General features: G+C 48.4%; 1 protein-coding gene and 1 pseudogene across 11 annotated transcripts in view; one reads left to right on the forward strand and one right to left on the reverse strand.

Annotated features, from left to right (window-relative positions):
* Positions 1-5101: 5101 nt before the first annotated feature.
* LOC109489805 lies at positions 5102-6983 on the reverse strand (annotated as a pseudogene).
* A 5824-nt stretch (positions 6984-12807) lies between these two features.
* ATP9B (ATPase phospholipid transporting 9B (putative)) overlaps positions 12808-13936 on the forward strand; it is a 246726-nt gene continuing 245597 nt past the window's right edge. For 2 of the 11 annotated variants that reach the window (XM_034642302.1, XM_034642303.1), the window contains exon 1: positions 12840-13108. In XM_034642302.1, the coding sequence (XP_034498193.1) occupies positions 12993-13108 (116 nt within the window). In that variant the 5' untranslated portion in view covers positions 12840-12992. Of the gene's footprint in view, positions 13109-13936 lie in introns of all 11 variants that reach the window. The other 9 variants (XM_034642308.1, XM_034642306.1, XM_034642307.1 and 6 more) reach the window with 8 other exon arrangements.

Below are 13936 nucleotides of genomic sequence, written 5' to 3' on the forward strand. Positions count from 1 at the left end.
TCAAGGTGCCCGAACGAGGGTCTTCTTGCCGCTCTTGTATCTTGGGCATGTCTGTCCCCGCGTGATGCTCCCTGACCACCTTGTCAGGTTGCTCTCACAAACCGAGCGATGATGCAGGGGTCACTGCCTCGATTGTCCACGCAGCGTGTTGGAATCTCCGTGGGGGTCCGTGATTTCCACGGTCGAGCAGTACCTGACACGTCCTAAGTACTCGTCTTCCAGAGGCCGGCGCACGACTTCACGCAGAGTGTATGCTCACCCGCGTAAGCTTCAGTGCCATGGCTCCCCCATACGCGACCCTAGCGAAGGGCTGCCTGCCGTGGAACTGACGACGGTGTCTCATTTCAAAGACACTTTGTCTCTTTTATTACACACAGAGTAAAGTCCAAGGAATTCTAACCAATCTTGGGGGGAAAAAATCAAGAAAATCACGTTTTCCAAAAAAGATGATGTTTTCTGACCAGCTTACAATTTCCATTTGCTGTTAACCTCATCAGCAGTCGTTAAGGTGTGCAGATGCAGCCGTCAGTTCAGTTGCCGAACCCACCGAATTCCTCTAGTGTAACAACGAATGCGACAGTTATCACTGCTCGCCCAGTCGGCTCTCTATTCCCACGGCGGAATGAGGACCAGAAGTTCCCCTCCATGTATCATCCACATGAATCCTTGTTACATCACGGCCTAACTTCCTCGTCACATGCTTCTGCTGGGGCTCACGCTGCCGGCCAACCTCCAAATCCACCCACTCCATGTCCAAAGTCTAATGCAGTTTTATACAAATATAGCAACTTGTCACTCATCCTGTTTGAAAAAGTTTTTTTTTTTTTTAAAGATTTTATTTATTTATTTGACAGAGATAGAGACAGCCAGCGAGAGAGGGGACACAAGCAGGGGGAGTGGGAGAGGAAGAAGCAGGCTCATAGCAGAGGAGCCTGATGTGGGGCTCGATCCCGTAACGCCGGGATCACGCCCTGAGCCGAAGGCAGACGCGTAACCGCTGTGCCACCCAGGCGCCCCTGAAAAAGTTTTTTTTAAAAAGAAAGTATTTATACCATCTCACTGCAAACAGTTCCAAGTCTGTCGAATCCAGAGTGTTACGGCGCCAAATAAGCCAACGAATTAAACAAATTGCAGCGGTCGGGGCCGCCCTACCGTCCTCTGCTTTGTTCGTGTGTCTTTCTGTTATCCTGCAGAGCCCAGAGCACGCGTCCAGCCGCCAGGGACCCCACGGAGGGCCGGTCCAGGGGGTGGCACAGCCCGCCCAGCTTCGCGGCTTGGGGCGGGAGAGGGAAGTGTGTTCTTTGCGTTTTCGCACAGCTCCCACCCTGCAGTTGGCTAAGCAAAAGCAGGCCCCACTTGGTCCTAAATACTGCACATGAGGCCAGCGCCCCGTTCCCCGGTGACAGTTGTTGGGTGATGGGGGGCTTTTTTGCTTTTTGATAATTATAAAAAGATAATAGCCCCACAGTAAAATTACCGTCTTTGGAGCAGGCACTGAGCTAAATGCTTAAAACGTGTACTGTCACTAACTTCTGAAAGCTTGCTGGACAGGTGCCTCTGTCCCCACCAAGCAGGTGACAAGGCCGGGCTCCGGAAGGCCGGTCAGCAGGCTCCTGGTGCCAGCGGCACCGCGAGGTGGGGACTCCGGCGCTGAGCCTGAGCCCTCACCACTTAGCCATTCTGTGTGAGCACAAATTATTCTTGCGAGGGAAGAAAACTTTCTGCTTTAAAAATGTTTTAGGGTCGCCTCAGTGGCTCAGTCAGTTAGGCATCAGACTCTTGGTTTTGGCTCAGGTCATGAACTCAGGGTCGAGGGATCAAGCCCCGTGTCAGGCTCCATGCTCAGCAGGGAGTCTGCCAGAGATTCTCTCTCTGCCCCTCCCGCTCAGCTCTCTCTCTTCCTCTCTCTCTAAAATAAATAAATAAATAAATCTTCAAAAAACGTTTTAAATTTTATCCCCCCCCTTTTAAAAGAAAACAGGTTGCAAGTGCTTTTTGGGGTCTTTCCTTGGATTTTGCATTTCTTTGTCATTGAGAGCGTGGGAGTTTCTGCGGCAGGTTTGCAATGCCAGCAGCACATTGCATAGCTTCTTCTGAGTGCTAGACGTTGCTGGAAGCGACACTTAGATGTTGCTTCCTGCCCTATCAGCCCTGGCTTTGTCCCTCGAGAGCACGGAGCAGGGGCGTCGGTGTTTAGGGCCACACAGTACCCGTGCCACCACAGGCAACGGCGGCCAAGCGGAGGCACAGAGCTGTAAGCGGGGGCGCCCAAAATGTCAGCTTTCATCCCAGAGAAGAGCCGTGGACACATGCCGTCAGGACGTGCATCTCTGTGTCCACAGTCGGAAGACAGCCAGCACTCTCCATGTTAGCCTACACCCAGACTTTCATAATGTGAAAATCTCATGGAAACTGCCTTCCGCATAATAAGTACAAGTAATTTATCTGATAAAAGGATGTCAACAGCAAGCATGTATAATTTGTGTGGTGACAAATTGTACCTGTCCTTCCCAGGAAGAAAGGGACACTGCTGTGCACGGAGAGGACGGGGCAGGGTCAAGCATGGATTTACGATGCAGCTCTCAAAAGTGCACGCGATCCTTTCAGAGGGTCGATGCAAATTACACCTAATAAAGTTATTATAAGTAATTGCTGCCTTGCCTCTCCTCTCCTCTCCTGTGTAATCAGGGAGTTTGGAGTGGAGAGCCAGCAGTTTCGGATGAGAGACGCCTTCAATTCTGAATTGGGGGCATCTCGTGTAGGACCCCTCATCTTCACTGAGGTCACAGATACATTTTCAAAGATTCATGACATCTTAGGAAATCGGAGCATCGGACTCAGAGATTCAGCCAGGAGGGGTGATAAATGAGGCCTTCGATGTGTCCTCAGGATCCGCACACAGCACCTCACACACTGAAATTTCACAGGAGAGGCACAGAGAAGGCACCTGCTTCTGCGTGACAATGGCTGGAGAGTGGCGGAGGCATCAGAGGATGCGGGAAATAACGAGTCTATACTACCATGGCACAATACACATAACGAGGTGGGAGGGCCATTCACTCCAACGGTATTTGTTGAGAGACACCGTGCCCACACTGAGCCGAGTGGTGGGGGTCCCTTGACATTCTTCGGTCCCTTGTGGCTGCGGTCAAGGCCAGGTGGCAAAATGACAGAAGGCCTGAGAAGCGCAGTGTTGTCCCCGGGGTGCGGAGGAGCAGGTGAGGGGGCCCCAGACCAGCCCAGCCACAGTCAGGTGGGAAGCCTTGTCCAGGCCTGAGTCTTGAAAACCATGGCCAGATGCCCTGAAAAAAGCCAGCTCTGAGCATGCGGATGGGGGTTTATCAGAACCTGGCACTCATCCCAAAATCATCACTAGTGGGTAATGCTCCCGCCAGGCCAGCTGTGGCAAGGCAGCAGGCTCATCACGACGACGTTAAAATGGCCAGGGGGGCCTGACGGGTTTCCTCACCCGAGGAGGCAAGCCTGGAGCAGAACACGGAGAATAAAGTGAGGCTGCCAGCAGGGGTGATGGGGGGGGTGGTCAAGAGGTACAAACTTCCAGTTGTCAAATAAATGAGTCGTGGGGATGAAAAGAACAGCATAGGGAATGCTATCAATAATAATACCGTAAGAACATTTTATGGTAAAAGATGAGTAATGTAGAGAGGTGTTCAATCACCATGTTGCACACCTGAAACTAAGGTAACATTGTACGCCCACTATGCTGCAATAATAAAAACATTTAATTAAAAATAAATTTAAAAAAGAAAATATCCTATACAATATCAGTGGGCTTCGAAGTTTGCAAGAAGCCTAGTCAGTATGAATAACTTCTCATCATAAGGGATTTGCTTCACATGCCTGACATGGTAGAGACAAAAATGAGATTTCAATACAAGAATGTATTTCTTCTAGAGCTCTCTTAAGAGACTTCCCGTTTTTGTCTTCATTGAGACGATGGTGTTGTGTCTGGGAAGAGGTTTGCCAGTGTTAAAATTAAAGGTGGACAGACCTTGTTCGTCACACAGCTGTTGATACAGAACAGCCGTATAGGACCCAAACCCCAACCAACCGTAACGGGACCCGAGTCCACTTGGACTCTAGTTTCTTTATTCTGCAGGCAATCCTTGGAAACTCTCCTTGAGAAGCTATTAATTACATTTTTCCCATTTTGATGGAATAGTTGACGTGTCTATGGTCCTTTACAACAGTAAGTGAATGTGTGGTTTAAAGAAAAGTAGGGCTCTTCTAGATACATCGCTCTCCATGCACCTCAGCTGAGAGGAACTCTGCTCCGAGGCCTCGGGCTTTCCAGGGTACAACTGAAGTTGTATGTGCCCTGTAAATGCCACGTGTGCACACGCCCATTCACACACTTGCACACATGCTCACATGCATACACATTTTTGTGGTTGACCTATATTCTTCTTTCAGAAAATGAAATGCTGGAATAAATTCTGCACAAAATATATTTTTTTAATTAAGAGCTTCTGTAATTAATGTGAGTGCCTCCTGTGGGAAAATGAATGAAAAGCTTTTTACTATAGTTACATGTTTCTCCTTTCGTAACGGATCCAGGCTTCACACATTAGGAGGGTAGTCAGCCTTTCCCCCGCCACGTACATTCTGTGCAAGGGTGACACGTGGTGTTGGAGATCTCTTACTTCGGTCTGCACTGGGACGCTGTGAATTCAGATGTGGGGTAGAGAGGGTGGGGGTGACGGTAACTGCTGAGTAAGAGCGTCGCCCCTTTCCATCACAGCTGCTGCGTGAGAGGAGGGCACTCCTGGGGCAGAGCCCCAGAGAACAAAGCAAAGAAACTGTCGGTAGAAATAACGAGTGCTAAAATGGGCCTTTAGCAACGCATTTAAGGACAGCTTTTCACAAGATTCATCTTTTATGGTAGTTTTTCTAAAAACTATTGTGCATTACAATAGCAGTCCTCAAACTTTTTAAAAAACCTGTGCCCATGACATCACTTTTTTTTTTTTAAATATTTTATTTATTTAACAGAGAGATAGCCAGCGAGAGAAGGAACACAGCAGGGGAGAGGGAGAGGAAGAAGCAGGCCCCCAGCCGAGGAGCCCAATGTGGGACTCGATCCCGGAACGCCGGGATCACGCCCTGAGCCGAAGGCAGACGCTTAACGACTGCGCCACCCAGGCGCCCCCCATGACATCACTTTTTAAAATGTATTGAGTGACATTTAAATTCCACAATATGGTGCCGACCATCATCCATTTAAAAAATATATAATGAAGCTCTTCTTTGACATTTGAAAATCTTGCTTTTTGCTAAAGTATACTTTCTTTTTAAACATTTCACTGAAAAGTTGTTATTGGATAGAAACAGGCATTTATTTGCCAGAGAGGATGATCCCATCACGTACCTGCTGGAACCAGCACACGGCCTCCTCTTTGCTGAGTCTGCGTTTGGTCCCCGTGGGGCGTGCCCTGCGCATCCTGCCTGCGATGCAGAAACGGGCCCACCCAGCCCACGCTGCTTGCATCACATTTGGTCCCAGATCAATGTGCTCCTGGATCCTAAAGCCAAAGTTTCCATCATCGGAGAAGTTATTTCTTCTTAACTCGTACTCCTGCACCTTTAGACCTTTCTCCAGGTTTCTTCTGCCTTGGCCCCACAGACTGTTTCATTTCTCCTGCTGCCAAAGGCTCTGATGGCCTATCGAGCTCTGGAGAACACAGGGGTCTGGCCTCCAGGTTGGGTCTGTCTCCGCTGTCCCCACACGGACGTGGAGGCAGAGCTCGCAGATGCGATGTTCCTGCGTGGGCTTCTCCTTTTCCCCTTGAGCCTGTGCATGGTAGAGAACAGGAAGGGCTACAGCCTAATTTCTGAAGAGGTAAAGTAACCCTCATGTGGGTACATAACGCATACCTGCCAAAGTTTTACAAACTTACGAATCAGGAAGAAGATCCTGGGGGAAGATGCAATGAGTAAGCCCTTAAGACAGTCTCAGAGAGTTTTTCAGGACCTAGAATTCATAGATGTTAGGGTCAGGTCGCTGAGTTAGACACAAAACTGGTTACTAGCCTAAAGGACAATAGACTATATCCTTTGATGTTCTATTTTCTTCCTGGACAGAAATTATTTGCTTCTCTACTGGCAAAAATCTTCACGCTAACGTGCAATTTCACTAAGTTGGGGACGTCTATTTAATAGTGCACAGTCAGTGGAGCGAAGTACATTCTCCCAGTCTTTGGGTGGCCTGTGCCCTTTTACAAGAAGGAATGACAGGCCAGCCTCCTGTTGCCGTATGTCCAAGCTCTGGCGGTCATCATTCTCTTTCTGAAGCTCAGCTGGCAACTCTGGTTTAGAGTCTAAACATGGCCTTTGGAGCCTGGATTCGAGTTCTGGCTGTGACCCAGGGCAGCTATGTACCCATGCTGTGCCTCCGGGTCTCCGTATGCGGAGTCGAGGGACACTCACAGACGCGTGATTGTGGCCAGTGATCGCGTGGTATGTACGTTCTAGCCTTTCACTTTCTGCTTCTCCGTATGAGGCCTCTTAGACCTCAGGCATATATTTGGATTTGGTTTGTAGTCCAGTCTGACAATCTGACTCTTTATTGGCATACTTAGTCTGCTTACGTTTAATGGACGTAAACTGACATTCAGGTGTAATGCTACCATCTTATTGGTTTACTCTTTCCTCCATCTGTTCTTTTTAAGAAAAACTCCTTCCATGCCTTCCTAAAGATTAATCAAGTACTCTCTGTCACTCCACTTCCCTCCATTAACTTGTTATTACGCCTTCTCTCATTACTCCTTCAGTGACTGATCTAGGGAAGTGCTGTCCCTACAGAAACATTCTGTACCTGTGCTGTCAGTGCATGCGCCCCCTCCCGTCCCCAGGTATTAGGAAGGCCACACGCCTCTGTAATGGGGTTGGCAAGCCTTCCCTGTAAAGGGCCACATAGGCTTTGTGGTCATATGACCTTCGTAAGGCCTCCTCACCTCCACCATCGTAGCTTGAAAGCGGCCACAGATAATACACCGATAAAATAGCACGGTTATGTCTAAACAAACTATCTTTACCAAACAGGCGACAGATAGATTTTACCTGTGAGCAGTGTGCTGACCCGGGCTCTATGGCCTCAGTGCCTCTGGGCAGGGGTTGGGGGGGCGGTCTGGCTCCTGGACTCCGCCTGGCTCCAGTAGTACCCTTCCTCTTCCCACGTCTCGGAGCCTGGAGGTGATAATGGTTTCCAGTCTACCTGTCACCGGATGTCCCTCAAACTGCTTTGGTTTTTTCTTCCCACCCACACATCTGTAAACAGGTCCTCAACTAAACTCTTCAGCCGAACACTGCAGCAGGCCGTCCAGCTCCTGCTAAGATCCTCACAGACAGAGGGAGAGGCTCACATCATGTACGTGGCCCGAGTTATAGCCAGCAGTTTTCGGCTGTGCCTCCTTGCTCAGAAAGAACCTCCCTCAGGGCAGACGCTGTCTTTGTACCCCCACCAAACCTGCCCCTCACTGGGGCACAAAACGGGAAAGAAGAGTCTTGGCTAAACTAAACTAAGTCAGCAATCGCAGAAATGCAGCCGGGAGAGATCAGAATTTAGAAAACAGACTCGAGGGTTTTTATTTAAAGAGGGCAGGCGATGAAAGAGAAATACCCAGGACTGAGCGAGTTCATGAAGGGGGAGAGTCAGAGGATTTGTCTCAAAGTTATCAAAGAAGGGAAAAATGTGAAGGGCTTGTTGTGACAATGTTAACTGTTCAGTGTGGTTGAACTGCTGTGTTAACAGTGTCAGCTGTGGAGTGCGGTTGAGCCCTCAGGGTAACAATGTCAGGCGGCAGCAGTGAGTCTGGGTAAGGGAAAGAATGAGCACAAGTTCTGCAAATAGAAGGTCACCGTGTCCTTTGAGAGTGGTGTCCACAAAGTGGCCTGTATTCAAGTCACATAAAAAGCAGCAAAATAGCAAACTGGAACCAGAAAGTTGGAGCAACTACTTAAGAATACTAACTTTTTAGTAAGTAAGTTTTAAGTTGAGAAAGTACTACATGAAAATAGTCAAGATGAGTCTAGAAGTTTATGTTGAACATGCTGCTTCAAACACACAGTCGTAATGGATTTATAAATTATGGAAACAGAAAACAAAAAGACACAGCAGGGCTTGGAAACACCAAAGTTATTGGACCAGAAACAGGTGAGAGTCGCTCCAGGAGGCTGGCTTCTGAGGCCGGAGGCTGGCCATGGGAGTGGGTGATGGGCTCGCCCCACGTGTTTGGGTGAAGCTGTCCTCCACGGAGTAGGAAGCTAAAGGAAACAACCACCACAACCCTGTTACTGACAGCTGCCTAGGGCTTTTTAACAGGGTTGGGGCTTAATTATTATTCAACATAGTACCAGAAGTCCTTGCAACAGCAATCAGACAACAAAAAGGGATAAAAGGTATCCAAATCGGCAAAGAGGAAGTCAAACTGTCTCTCTTCGCAGATGACATGATACTCTATATGGAAAACCCAAAAGAATCCACTCCCAAACTATTAGAACTTACAGAGCAATTCAGTAATGTGCCGGGATACAAAATCAATGCTCAGAAATCAGTTGCATTTCTATACATGAACAATAAGACTGAGGAAAGAGAAATCAGAGAAACCATTCCATTTACAATAGCACCAAAAATCATACATTATCTCGGAATTAACTTAACCAGAGACATAAAGGATCTATATTCTAGAAACTACAGATCACTCTTGAAAGACATTGAAGAAGACACAAAAAGATGGAAAAATATTCCATGCTCATGGATTGCAAGAAGAAACATAGTTAAAATGTCTATGCTACCCAGAGCAATCTACACTTTCAATGCTATCCCAATCAAAATACCGATGACATTTTTCAAAGAACTGGAACATACAGCCCTTAAATTTGTGTAGAACCAGAAAAGGCCCTGAATTGCCAAGGAATTGTTGAAAAGGAAAAACAAAGCTGGGGGCATCATGTTGCTGGATTTCAAGCTATAGTACAAAGCTGCAATCACCAGGACAGCATGGTACTGGCACAAAAACAGACACATAGACCAATGGAACAGAATAGAGAACCCAGAAATGGACCCTCAGCTCTTTGGGCAACTAATCTTTGATAAAGCAGGAAAAAACATCCAGTGGAAAAAAGACAGTCTCTTCAATAAATGGTGCTGGGAAAATTGGACAGCTATATGCAAAAGAATGAAACTTGACCACTCTCTCACACCATACACAAAGATAAACTCCAAATGCTTGAAAGACCTCGATGTGAGACAGGAATCCATCAAAACCATAGAGGAGAACATAGGCTGCAACCTCTTTGACATTGGCCACAGCAACTTTTTTCACGACACATCTCCAAAGGCAAGAGAAACAAAAGAAAAAAATGAACTTGTGGGACTTCATCAAGATAAAAAGCTTCTGCACAGCCAAGGAAACAGTCAAAAAAACTAAGAGGCAGCCCACAGAATGGGAGAAGATATTTGCAAATGACACTACAGATAAAAGACTGGTATCCAAGATCTACAAAGAACTTCTCAAACTCAATACACAAGACACAAATAAACAAATCAAAAAATGGGCAGAAGATATGAACAGACACTTTTCCAATGACGACATACACATGGCTAACAGACACATGAAAAAATGTTCAAAATCATTAGCCATCACAGAAATTCAAATCAAAACCACCTTGAGATACCACCTTACACCAGTTAGAATGGCAAAAATTGACAAGGCAGGAAACAACCAACATTGGAGAGGATGTGGAGAAAGGGGATCCCTCTTTTTTTTTTAAATTATTTTTATTTATTTATTTATTTATTTGACAGAGACAGCCAGCGAGAGAGGGAGCACAAGCAGGGGGAGAGGGAGAGGAAGAAGCAGGCTCCCAGCAGAGGAGCCCGATGTGGGACTCGATCCCAGAACGCCGGGATCATGCCCTGAGCGGAAGGCAGACGCTTAACAACTGCGCCAGCCAGGCGCCCCGGGGATCCCTCTTACACTGTTGGTGGGAATGCAAGTTGGAACAGCCACTTTGGAAAACAGTGTGGAGGTCCCTTAAAAAGTTAAAAATTGAACTACCCTATGGTCAAGCAATTGCACTACTGGGTATTTACCCCAAAGATACGTAGTGAAGAGAAGGGCCATATGCACCCCAATGTTCATAGCAGCATTGTCCACAATAGCTAAATTGTAGAAGGAGCCGAGATGCCCTTCAACAGATCACTGGATTAAGAAGATGTGGTCCATATATACAACGGACTATTACTGAGCCATCAGAAAGAACGATGACCCAACATTTGCAGCAACATGGACGGCACTGGAGGAGATAATGCTAAGTGAAATAAGTCAAGGAGAGAAAGACAATTATCATATGGTTTCACTCACTTATGGAACATAAGAAATAGGAAGATCGGTAGGAGAAGGAGGGGAAGAATGAAGGGGGGGTAAACAGAAGGGGGAATGAACCGTGAGAGACTGTGGACTCTGGGAAACAAACTGAGGGCTTCAGAGGGGAGGGGGGTGGGGGATTGGGATAGGCCGGTGATGGGTATTAAGGAGGGCACATATTGCATGGTGCATTGGGTGTTACATGCAAATAATGAATCATGGAACATTGCATCAAAAACTGGGGATGTACTGTATGGTGACTAATATAACAAAATAAAAATTATAAAACAAAACAAAACAAAACAGGGTGGGGGCTTGGAACGAAGACATAGACCCAAACTGAAGATCAAAAATGAATCCCACTGCCTGCAGACCCCGCATCTGACATGCTCTCCCTGTTACTGAAAGCCTTAACAGGCCCTGTGGGACCCAGTTCTGGGCTGAAGGTGAAAGCAGCAGCAGCGCTACTGACTAGGGAAGAGTGAGGGGGTGGAGACGGCGGAGAGCCGGTATCTCTTGCCCACTGCCTACAAACCTGAATTCCAAGACATCTGAAGAAATCCAATGCTAAGAAAGTGAACAAATCAACAACCAAACTGTTTTTTTCTCCTTAGATAATTGAAAGTAAGAAACAAAACAGAAATGAAATAAGAATAGATGGATGTGAAAAAGGATCGATGAGGAATCTTCAAAATAAAAAAATAAAGTCATTGAAATAAATACCTCAAACTATCAAAAACAAAACCACCTCCAAATTAATAAAGGCTGTTTACTCATTACCTTGCAGCAAAGGAGCCCTTCTGATGTCACTTTTACTTTACCAGAAGTTCAAGGGTTTTAGAAAGGAAATTAAGTTTTATCAGGTACGAAGGGGAAACACTGAAAGTCTTGGACTGGGAAGCATCCTATTAAGGTGGGATTTTTAGAAATTTAGAGCTCTTTATTTTTTTATTTTTAAAAGACTTATTCATTCATTCATTCATTCATTCATTCATTCATTCATTCATTCATTCATTCATTTGACAGAGGCATCCAGCGAGAGAGGGAACACGAGCAGGGGGAGTGGGAGAGGAAGAAGCAGGCTCCTAGCAGAGGAGCCTGATGTGGGGCTCGATCCCAGAACGCTGGGATCACGCCCTGAACCAAAGGCAGACGCTTAAGGACTGCGCCACCCAGGCGCCCCTAGAGCTCTTTAGAATAAGCATCTTTCCAATTTGCAGAGTAGGTAGAGGGGACTTTCCAATTTGTCTGAGGTACTTCTGACTGTCCTTGGTTGCCTGAAGGGGTCCAGGAAGCAGTCCAGGGAACTTCGAAGAGGACAGACTGTGGGATGCTAGGAGAGACAGGTGTTGTGCAGGCGGCTGTACCTTCAAACAAGTGGGGCACTGGGGCTCTTCAGAGTGAACATCCTCTTGAGAAGTGACCCTATGATAAAGGTGCCCCCAAACAGACTCTCACCAAGCATTCAGGAAATGACCACCTACTGGGGTGGGTTAGAAGGAGGGCTCCCTGAACACCTCTGTACCTTTACTATATCCATCTTGGAGTAGAAAACCTATTCGCCAACGTACATGACCCTTGAATAACACGGTTTTCTATGGGGATTTTTCCCAATAAATATACTAACAGTGCTGTAAATGTATTTTCTCTAACTTATGTGTTCCTTTATAACATTTTCTTTTCCCTAGCTTATTATCGTTAAGAATACAGTTTGTTATACATACAACATACAATACGTGTTCATCACCGTTTATGTTATCGGCAAGGCTTCCGCCAACAGTAGGCCATTGGAAGTTAAGTTTTTGGGTCAAATATTATGACTTGGGGGAGCAGGGACAGGACCCGTGTCGGTCCAGGGTCAAGGACACCGCAGACTGCTGGCTATATTTTTGATCAGAAGAAAACCTCAACTTTAAAGCATGGGAAGAGTTCAGACCACATTTCCAAGCTATAAATTAATAACAAACTTCAACAACACGACAGCAAACTTCTCTAGACTTGACTGTTAGCCCACTCTTTGGAGGCCATTTATGGGAATTTTACTCCGTAGGTGCGGGACAAAGCCGAACACACCTGTACGCAGGAGAAGCCAGACAAGGCGGTGGGTTAAAGGACCGCAAAGTCCCCCGCGTCGGGGAAGCACTGGACTCGCGGCCGCCGCCAGAGACACGCACCTGCAGCGCAGACCGGGACCGTCCTCGCGGCGCGCGCTCCCAGCGCCTAGCGCCCAGGGGGCGGGGTCGCCCAGACACACTGCCTCCGCGCGCGCGCGCCGACCGCGCGATGACGCCATCCGGCCCGGGCGCACGGGGGGCGGAGCCTCGGAGCGACGCAGAGCCCGCTCGCGCCCGCGCCGCGCGGTAACGTCATCGGACCCGGACGCGGGACGGAGCCTCGTAACGCCGCCGCCTTTTGCACCCTACCTTCGCCGCACGCTGTCGTCATCAGGCGTCGACGCGCCGTGACGCTATCGAGCCCCGACGCCTGGGGGCGGGCAAGGAAGCGCGGCAGGCTCCTCAGCCGGGTTGGAGCTGAGCGGAGAGGGCGGGGAGAGGCAGCGAATTGAGGTGGAGCGGGGAGGGGCGGGAAGGTGGCGGCCGGAACATGGCGGACCAGATCCCTCTGTACCCGGTGCGCAGCGCGGCGGCTGCGGCCAGCCGCAAACGCGCGGCTTACTACAGCGCGGCGGGGCTTGGGCCGGGGGCCGATTGGCCCAGCAGGTAACGACGGCGCAGACCTCCCTCCTCCCGCGGCGCCCCTTCCCCCGCGCCCTGTCGGGGACTCCGCACCCCCGCCCGCAGTCCGCGCACAGTGCTTCCGACTCCGGCGCGCGTTCCGACTCTGGGGGAAGTCCACCCTGTGGGAGAGGCCCCGGGATACCATGTCGGGGACGGGCCCGGGGTCGCTCCCAGCTCCGCCCTCGTCCTGGGGTGCCCTGGCTGTCCGACGCACCCGGGACGGGGGCGGGCGTGCCGCTGCGGCGCTCTCACGTGAGCCCGGCGGGCGTTGCGCCCATCCTGCAAACACTGCTGGTGTCCGAGCCTCAGTGCGGTTCCAGTAGAGACTGTGAAGGTGCAGACACGAAACACAAACCTGAGTGAAGCACGGCCTGTCGCAAATGCAGACGGCTCAGAATTATGTGCCAAGTACATGTGCAATTAATCGTGTGTTTACAGAGTATTGTTTGTTGATCAGAGGTTTTGCTTTTAGCGATGGGAAACGGAACTTGACTAGGTTAGATTGTTTAATGGGACCACAGTTTAGTCGTACATTTAAAACATACAGACCTTTCATTTAAATGGAAGCTTCCTCCCCTAGTTGATTTCAGCTCACATTTAACTTCTCGCCCTAATACTGCATTTTATAAAAAAGAAACTTATAAAAAGAGGAAATACTGTGTTCTACAGTTAATCGAAATTTTATTCCTAAGGAATCGTAGGAGCAATTAACTTTTTAAAGAGATTTATTTATTAGCGCGCGAGGGAATCTCAAGCGGACTCCCCGCTGAGCGTGGAGTCCCAGGCAGGGCTTGATCTCACCAGCTGAGA

This window comes from Ailuropoda melanoleuca, chromosome 14 (genome assembly GCF_002007445.2).
Source record: "Ailuropoda melanoleuca isolate Jingjing chromosome 14, ASM200744v2, whole genome shotgun sequence".
NCBI lineage: Eukaryota > Metazoa > Chordata > Mammalia > Carnivora > Ursidae > Ailuropoda > Ailuropoda melanoleuca.